General features: G+C 31.0%; 1 protein-coding gene across 2 annotated transcripts; it reads left to right on the forward strand.

Moving 5' to 3' along the window:
- The first annotated feature begins 551 nt into the window (after positions 1 to 551).
- On the forward strand, positions 552 to 6,707 carry LOC102602825 (vacuolar cation/proton exchanger 3-like). 2 transcript variants are annotated; one of them, XM_006366700.2, is made up of 13 exons: positions 552 to 841; positions 963 to 1,073; positions 2,013 to 2,276; positions 2,379 to 2,446; positions 2,812 to 2,840; positions 2,923 to 3,119; positions 3,240 to 3,452; positions 3,971 to 4,105; positions 4,309 to 4,425; positions 4,504 to 4,557; positions 4,831 to 4,947; positions 5,321 to 5,417; positions 6,300 to 6,707. In XM_006366700.2, the coding sequence occupies exons 2-13, from the start codon at positions 1,029 to 1,031 to the stop codon at positions 6,320 to 6,322; spliced, it is 1,359 nt and encodes a 452-aa protein (XP_006366762.1). In that variant the 5' UTR covers positions 552 to 841; positions 963 to 1,028; the 3' UTR covers positions 6,323 to 6,707. The 2 variants fall into 2 exon arrangements, with proteins under 2 accessions (XP_006366762.1, XP_006366763.1); XM_006366701.2 differs by having other exon boundaries at positions 967 to 1,073.
- The last annotated feature ends 2,988 nt before the right edge of the window (positions 6,708 to 9,695 follow it).

Genomic DNA, 9,695 nt, shown 5'->3' on the forward strand with positions numbered 1-9,695 from the left:
ATTTTTTATTCAGAGCCCATGTTCTTGCTGATCACTTACGATGTCATGTGACACATCAATGATGTATGTAAGTTTAGTTAGAGGGTGTTTGGATTGACATAAAAGTTGATCAAACTTACTTTTAAGTTAGTTTTTGACTTCTGGAAGTGTTTGACAAATATAAAAAATAACTTAAAATAAGTAAAAAAATGACCTAAAATAAGTTACGAAATGTTTGGTAAGGTAAAAAATGGCTTAAAATAAGTTAGAAACCAAAAGTAGGTCTCCCCCCAACTTTTTATTTTTTGACTTAATAGTTATTTCAGTTTGACTTTTTATTTTTGACTTAAAAGCTATTTTTTTAAGTCAATCCAAACGGGCTCTTAGACACGTAGAAGAGTATTTTCAAGACTGTCAATATTTCAGGACAAAATAAATAATTTACATCAAATTCAGTATTTTTAATACTTTTGAAATTATTTAGTGAAAATTTTGATTCCGCAGCGATTAAGTACCACCTGTTGACATTGGAGTTTGATCTACTAAAGGCTATGATGCTTTGTTATTTCTGATCCATCAATAACCAACTATACCAACCGCCCCTTTCTCTCACCATTTTGTACCGTAAGCTACGCCAAAGCAACATAAAGAAATTAACTAAGACAAAGAGGAAAAAAAAAGTTTCAATCTTTGACAAAGATAGGGGAAAGTAAGTGTAAATTTTTGCAAAGAAAGAAACTTTGGTTGCAGTGAAAAAATAAAATCTCTTGTGAAGATTCTTTAATTTTGTTTGACAATAAATCAAAAGAGAACATGCATATCACGAATTGGGTTTTCTAGCACAATTTGTTGACCTTTACAGGTAATAAATATTCTTTTTTTGGTAAATTAATCTGACCCATAAGCCTTTCTTGATATTTATTGATCTTTTGCTGATTGCAAAAAAATTAATTTTTTTTTTGGGTTTGAATTTTTATTGGCAGCTAGTTATGCAAATGGTTGGAGATGAAAATTTTTCTGTTTTCTCAGCTGAGCAGAATAATTAGTGGATGGCTAAAGATTCACAATTTTCAGGGGGAAAATCCCATCTTGAAGTGAGTTTTTCTTCCCTTCTCCTAATTAGTGGACAAGTTATATGGTCCTTCCTGCCTCCTGTACAATAGACTCTTGTGGTTTGGTCGCGCGGAAACTTAGTGCACCCGGCCATTGTTATGTTAAATTTAGAAAAAATTATGATTATGAAGAGCAAATTGATGTTAAATAAATCGAATTCCTTGTTAGTTTGCCATTGCACAACTTGGAAGGTTTTATGTTTTCTATCCTTGCTAATCATTCATTGACATTCTATTAACCTAAGTTGCTCAAGACTCGGGTGCGGATTCTAGAGGTTGTATTCTTCATGATCTAACTTTAAGATTCGGAGACACATGTGCAGTGATTCTGCTACAAATAATTCAAATATCTAAAAATATAGTTATATAACCTAAATTATGAGATATTATGAGGAAAACTTGAGGAGGAAATATTGATCAAGAGGAGAATCTCTAAGGAGATAAAAGGAAAATGAAAGAGAAATTTATATATATAAGGTATTCCATTTTCTTCAATTTCACCTTAGCTTTTCTTTTAATTAAATCTGTCTGGAATTTCTCTGTTGATTTTAGTCAAAGTACCCAAGATAGGTAGACTAGATCGGGTACAGATCCCACACCCACACCCATGTCGTGTCAACACGGGTGTGACACCAAAAGTGAAGAGTCCGAGCAACTTAACTATTAACTACCATGTCTTTCTTGTCCTTTTGATAAATCAAATTAATGTTTATTCATTGAATGCACCAAGTCGGTGTGAAAAGTATGAACAAGGCGAATGAGTGGCTCGATTTGAGGAACTTTTCTTATGCTTGTGAAATAACATTATATTTTTCTGTCTATTTTAGGATTCTAGTCTGCATAGTGACCAAAAATATCATAGAGGCTACACCTTTTGGCCTTCTTTTATCTTATTCTAATGAAGGAATGCTGGCTAAACAGATGGGATCACTAGAAGGAAGAGCGGTACTTCAGCTTGAGGATGAGAATCTTGTGGACTCTAAGCATAATGATAGGAGGACATCTTCTATGGATGCCACTCCTCAAATATCCGTTTTTGATACCGATACAGATGGTGTCAGTTGTAAATGTATGTGGAATAGTATACTAAGGCAGATGCACATAGTTTTGTTCTCCAAGAAGTTAAACCTACTTATTCCGTGCGGTCCTTTAGCAATGCTTGTTGATACGTTAACTGATCATCATGTAAGTTGCAAAACTGTTTCCAGTCCGGTATCTTTTATTCTTAAAAGAGCTTAATTACTCACATTACTTTTCTCTTGTTCTTTTCTGTTATGACTTTTTCAGGGATGGATCTTTTTTCTTAGCTTGTTAGGAATCATACCCCTTGCAGAGCGTTTAGGTTGGGCGACAGAGTAATTCTCTAACTCAGTATCTACAGTACTTTGTATGAGCCGTACATTTAGGATCAAGGGGAATGCATTTGTTGTTGGCAAAGGACTTGTCACCGTTTAATTTAAAATTTCAGAATTAGTGTCTATTAATGACAATAAAATGGAAGTTTGGGCTACAATGCATTTACACTTATTCATGCTCCTATTTAGCTGTATGGATAATTTGGAAAATGTATAGCTTTTAAATTATGGTCTCTATTAAGTTGATGACATGGAACTTTGTATTTGAACAATAAGCTGAAGGTGATGATTTATGTAACTTAAAAGCTGTTTATAGTATTTACACTTCTCATAATTGATGTTTTTTTGGTTTTCCATTTATGTAGGCAGCTGGCTTTCTATACAGGGCCAACAGGTAATTTCTTCATATCATTGATGTAAGTACGTAATTTTCATATACTTGACTCAAAGGTCAATTTTCTTCTGTAACTTTGCAGTTGGAGGACTTCTAAATGCAACTTTTGGTAACGCAACAGAGCTAATAATATCAATGTATGCACTGAGAAGGGGTATGATTCGTGTGGTTCAACAGTCATTATTAGGATCAATACTGTCGAATACGTTACTAGTTCTTGGATGTGCATTTTTTGCCGGTGGAATTGTTCATTCCACTAAGGACCAGCTTTTTGACAAGGTAGATTATGTCATTATGCTACCATATCTATATGACCCGAAAATCAATATCAGTTTAGTTCAAATTGTATCTCACGACCACGATAGCAAGTCATGACATTCTCAGAGTTTTCGTTGTCAGGGAAATGCAGTGATGAATTCAGGGTTGCTTCTGATGGCAGTGATGGGCCTACTGTTCCCTGCTGTCCTCCATTTTACACACACCGAGTTGCATTTTGGGAAGTCAGAACTGGCACTTTCCCGGTTTAGCAGCTGCGTAATGCTTGTAGCATATGGTGCATACCTGTTTTATCAGCTGACTAGTCAGAATAGTCTTTACATGCCTCTTGCTGAGGTTGGGGTTCTTTATTCTCACTGCACTTTTTTGTGTTTAATGTTGCTGACACTAGATACAGAACTGGTTGTTGAAACTGGAAAATAAAAAGTTTTGTTCATTAGAATCGCTTAAGCCTTACTTCTCCTGTCGAATTTTCTGATAGTATTTCCGTAAGAGTAGCCAATGCATCTGGTAATCTGAAAGTCAAAATTTCCTCACTTGCCTGAGATAATTCTTTTTGTTTCTAAGCTCCCAATAAATTTGGAGAAGCAGATACTGGATTCCTTCTTATTTTCTCTTTTCTGCCTTAAACACTCGACCAATGAACTGTATCTGCATATAAAATGATGATATGGAATATTATGCAGTCTTCTGTACATTCTATCAATGAGGAAACCAAAAGGTCCTACAATTGTTAAGTTCCCTCTTCAAACCATCCTTTATCCCACACAAGCTAGGCTGATCAATACATTTATTAGCTACATTACTCTTCCATTGAGTTTGCTCAGGTTCCCTAAAAGTTTAATAAAATTCAGGAAGAGGGTGAGAATGACGAGAGCCTAGAAGAGGAAGAAGCCCCCGAGATATCAAAATGGGGGTCAATTATATGGCTTTCGATTTTGACACTATGGATCGCAGTCTTGTCAGAATACCTGGTTAATGCCATAGAGGTAATTTCTTTGTCCTGCTATTTATTCTCATTTTCCCATTTCCATACTTTGGCATTCTATTAATAGAAACATATAATTATCAATAACTTGAGAATCGTTACTAGTCTGTGTTCTCTATCTTTGACATATGTAAGTAGCCTAAAACAAACTAAAAAATATTGCCTTTTGAGTTTCTCTGCCAATAAATTACGCTATGTTTTCAGGGGGCATCAGTTGCTATGAGTATTCCTGTGGCATTTATAAGTGTCATACTGCTCCCGATTGTTGGAAATGCAGCTGAACATGCTGGTGCTGTCATGTTTGCAGTCAAAGACAAGCTTGTACGTTCTTCTATCTTTTCTTTGTATTAAAACTATGGTTTACCATCCTTTTTCTTCACATACCTGGTGCCGTTACAGGACATCTCTTTGGGAGTGGCAATAGGCTCATCAACGCAGATTGCCATGTTTGGGGTAGGTACTTCAAAATGTTTATGCATGTTAATTACATCAAAGAGAAACTTTAAGAAGTAACTTGAATAGCTTCAGATTGGACGTCTCATTCAGGAAGACTCTACCATTAGGCATTAGCTGGGAAGACTCTACCATTAGGCATTAGCTGTAACTGAAAATAGATGCACAATCTCATATTTTATCCGCCTTTACTTCCTGGACCATCACATAATAACTTCCACTGATATTTCTTCTTGTAAGTTTATTCCTCTTTTAACCTTTACTTTGATGCAGATTCCCTTCTGTGTGGTGGTTGGATGGATTATGGGTCGTCCTATGGATTTGAACTTCCAGTTGTTCGAAACGGCCACGCTTTTCATGAGTGTCCTCGTAGTAGCATTCATGCTGCAGGTATGCTCTTAAACTAGATAATTCATAAGTCTTTCTGGTTCTACTTTTTTCCCATTTCTCTGAGTATTACTTTTGTCTTGTTGGCTTCTATCTCGTCTTTTAATTTAGAGGTTGAGGTTGGGGAAAACGTAAAACTTTCTCGTCTTTCCAAACTGCTTGAAAATTACAACATAAACCAATGTATTTCTTCTAAAAGTTGAAAGCTCTGCAAGTTGAACTCGGAGCTTGATCCAGTTAAAGTAATGTCATGTCTCCTTTTCCTCCTCAATCCTTTGTTCTTTGCTTCACTCCTGGGGTTCTGGTTGAAATTTAATTTACAAGGCTTCCTGTTGTTGACCATTAGTTTTCATGTTAACATTTCCTCTTTCTGCAGGACGGAACTTCCAATTACTTTAAGGGACTGATGCTCCTTCTCTGCTATTTGATAGTCGCTGCAAGCTTCTTTGTGCATATAGATCCAGAGGCTATACGTGAGTTGTATTCTCTTCGTGAAATTACTATATGGAAGCTCATGATCTTTGATTTATACACTCTTTTGGTGTTTTGTTTTAACTGATAACATCTGTTATTGTCACTGTTATTCTATTATCTTCTGCTTTGCTTTTGTTCAGTTCTTGTGCACTTCTTCTGCAGTTAAATAAAACAACTGGTTAACCATTTTTGGTCTTGTCCAACGTAACTTTTAGTTGGGATATACAATTCTTTGGATACTGAACACTTCGCAAAATACAGAAAGCATGAATTAAAGCAGAATATGGCGAAAACTTGTTTTGGAGTGTTATGAATTCATTACTGATTTTTAGTTAGGCACACACACACACATAGAATGGCATGCAAACTTTATAAGTAGCAAAAAACTCCATAATTATGAGGAAGCGTTAAGTGAATTGAAGTAAGATGTACATGTCTTGAGCCTCTGGAACTAGAAGAAAACATCGTCCAAATTCTTGTTCAAGTTTACATATAAGTCGTGCCACTGCTCATCTCAGAGACTCAGACAACGAGCTGATTAGGAAATCTAAGGTGAGAAATAGCATCCAGGTAAGAATTTGAAAAGATCGGATAGCTGCACACTTGGTTTTCCTCATCTTTTACGACATGTAAGATGGAGCAACAAATGAAACAAGTCTGTCATGTATGTGTATGTCTACTGGATACGAAACCATTCTTTTCTTGAACATTTTCTCTGTTTTTCCTTGTGTCATCCATACGGGGTACAATATGCACCTTTATAATGGTTAGTTACAACTTGCTCGATTTTATTTGACTTCATGATGTTGATTAATTAACTATTGCTTTGTTGGATACGTCGTTTTGATTCTAATACAATACAATGTATCGTTGCTTTGCAGAGGACAAGCCCAAAAAAACATAATAGGTAACCCGTCGTGGTTTCAGATCATGTAGACTTGCTAAAGCTGAAGGGCAATAATACAAATTAGAGTTGCATATATATATATATATATATATAAAAAGACCCATTTCTTCAAGTTTTGGCCACTCTGAGCTGTATATATTAACAACAATTCATCTGTTGATGATGCTCAGAGTTCTGTATTACTACCATCTGTTCAGTTGAGAAGTATATGCTGTTTTCTCAGTTTTGTGTGGCAGCTGCTGATTTATAAAAAAAATTCGCCTCGAAAATGGCTGGACAGTAAAGAAATTTTTGTGTTATATATTACTAGTAGGAAAAAAAAATCTTGTCAAAAGCAGAATGTATTGTTTTTGGCAATGTATCATGAAAGTTAAATCATTCATTGATGACTTTGTAATTTGTATATCTAAATGAATTTTTTTTGCTTTTGTAGTTTCACCAAAAAAGAATTTATAGAAAGCAAATAATGTATATCTTTTCTGTACATATTTGTTGTGTAGGTAAGTACATACTATGGATTATAAAATAAAAATAATATTGAAAAAGTAAAAAACGATAAAGGTTGATAATATATAGAGGATAAAATAGACATTTTGGTCGGTTGAGTGATCTTCTGAGTGATGTAAATATATACATAAGTGATTTTTTCGCTACAAACAAAAAAACACGACTTTGTTATATATATATATACTAGATATGGACCCCGTGCCAGCACGGGGCCCAATATATGTTACTGTTTTTGTTTTAATTTATGTGGTACATATGAAATTTGAAGTTAATCAATTTTTAGTATGTTTTTATATATTTTAAGTTGCTAATTATTTGTATTTAGAGTATGTTTTACGTAAATATATTAGAAATCACAATAATTAACAAGTTAATATAAAAAAAACTTATAAAAAATTCATTGACTTTTGAAATTTCATTTGTATCACATAAATCAGGACCGAGTAATATATATGAAAATTACATAAAACGTACTATAACTCACAATAATTAGCAACTTAAAATATCTATATATCTATATTTCTCCCAATTTATGCGGCATAGATGAAATTTTGAAAGTTAACAAAAACTTTTTATATGTTTTGAAATATTTTAAGCTATTAATTATTATGATTTATAATACTTTTTACATAAAAAAATTATTTATATAAAGTATAAAAGAAAAAATTTAGAAAAAGGAAACATAAATGTCAGCAGGAGTCCAATCTATGTTAATTTCTATGTTTTAATTATTGTAATACCGATTGAATTTGGAGAGCCAACTAAAAAATTTTAAAGGTTTTTTTTTATAAATTTTAAGTTGTTAATTATTATAATTTATAATATTTTTATTAATTTTAAACCAATATATGTTTTTCTCTGTCTCAATTACATGAGACATATGGAATTCAGAGAGTCAACTAAAATTTTAAAATATGTTAAGTTGTTAATTATTATACCTTATAGTACTATTACGTGATTTTCAAATAAAATATGTATTTTTTAATTTCAATTTATATGTCATTGATATAATTACATATATTAAGTAATGAAGAATTAATGTGTAAATTATGTGACACCTATGAATTTTGGAGTGTAAATCAAATTAGTTATATGAATTTGTTTTAAAAAGCGGTTAATTATTATAATTTATAATACTTTTTATATATTTTTTAAATGATATATATATATCTTTATGATATTGATATTAGTATTATAATAAATTAAATTTTATTATTTTAAATTTATGATCTCAATTGTCAGCCTATGCCACATTATAAAATGTTCCAAAGTAGATATCAGATTTACAAAAATGTCGATGCCAGCTAAAGTAATAAAATAACATCTAAGGGCATGAACCTATATATGTATATATAAAGCTGAATATTGACAATTTGATGTGGCATCTCTCTATGACCAGTATTTGTATTCATCTTTTTTTTCCTTTTTTTGACATTTTATCTGTGTTTTGTATTTTTTATTTGTATTTAAAAAAAAAGTATTTATGTCATACCCGATTAATTATGCCCTTTATAACATCCATTACACTAATATAGATTTAAGTAAATGAAAATGGAAGATGAAAAGATAAAAACTATTCATTTTTTATAACTGTTTATAATTATTTAGCCTATAAAATAAAAACAAAATAGTTGAGCATTTGTAACAAATAAGAACAAATTTCTTCACTTTGGCTCTTCTTCTTCTGACGATAATGATCAATATATGGTATCAACTTTTGTCGCTAAGATGTCCATCAAATTTCTAGGTCATGTGACTTTTTTAACAAAAGAGAAAGAGAGAATATCTCATTATTCTTGTGAAGACATTGATGTAAAGAAAGAGATTATGTAACAAAAAATTATTTTCAAAATAAAAGACTTTTTGAAAAAATGTTTATTCCTCCTACAAGGAGAGAAAATTCATTGTGGTTGAGAAATTTATAAGAAGTCTGATTAGTGTTTGAAAGGGTAAGAAAAATTATTCGGAGAAAAAATCATTCTATTTATGGAATTCGTATCAAATTAGGAGGAGAACAAGCAAAAATTTATTTTGTGATTTGAAAAGAGAGAAAATTAGATATTATTTATTTCAATGTCATTATTCTTCTAATTTCTTTCTTCTTTAATTTTGTCTTGATTTTTTGTATGTTTAATTAAAGGTTTTTTTTCTTATTTATCTTTAATTAAAGTTTATATATATTTTCTTAAAAAAGAATTTAAAAAGATGATCATATTTAGTTCCTTTCCTCATCAATGCTATTAATCTCATAATTAGTGTTATTTATATTATTTTCTTAATTACTTTTTTTTTCTTTCATTTAATTATTTATTTGAAGAAATTAGTTATTATAACTTTATAAGAATTACACATGTATTTTTACATAATTGATTTGTTATTTTTAAAATTTTTGGATCATTCTTCATCTTAAAGTTTCTCTCTATATGTAATAATAAAGCTAAAATAGAAAATGTGGGGTGACACCTTCTTAGCAATAGATACTTATTTATTCTGATCAATGTTTCTGACATTTTTTGTTATTTTTTCCTTAAGATAATTGTTGCCTCTATTTTTAGTTTTAGTTTTATTTTTTTAGCATTTTATAATTATAAAAGACTGAAAAATTTATATTGAAAATTTACAAAATAATAAAAATGATTTATTTAACTCCTATCATCATGAATATTATTATTAATTTTTTTACTTCTTTTCTTAATCTTCATTTCATCATTAATGTAAATTATATCATTTTCGTAGATATATATATTTGTGACATTTCTTAGAAGTTAGGATTACTATTTATTTAATTTTTAAAAATTTTGAATTCTTTTGTCATACTAAATACAACATGTTTTATTATAATTACATTCAATATAGTAAACAA

The sequence above is a fragment of the Solanum tuberosum genome, unplaced genomic scaffold (assembly GCF_000226075.1).
Source record: "Solanum tuberosum cultivar DM 1-3 516 R44 unplaced genomic scaffold, SolTub_3.0 scf00666, whole genome shotgun sequence".
Classification (NCBI taxonomy): Eukaryota; Viridiplantae; Streptophyta; class Magnoliopsida; order Solanales; family Solanaceae; genus Solanum; species Solanum tuberosum.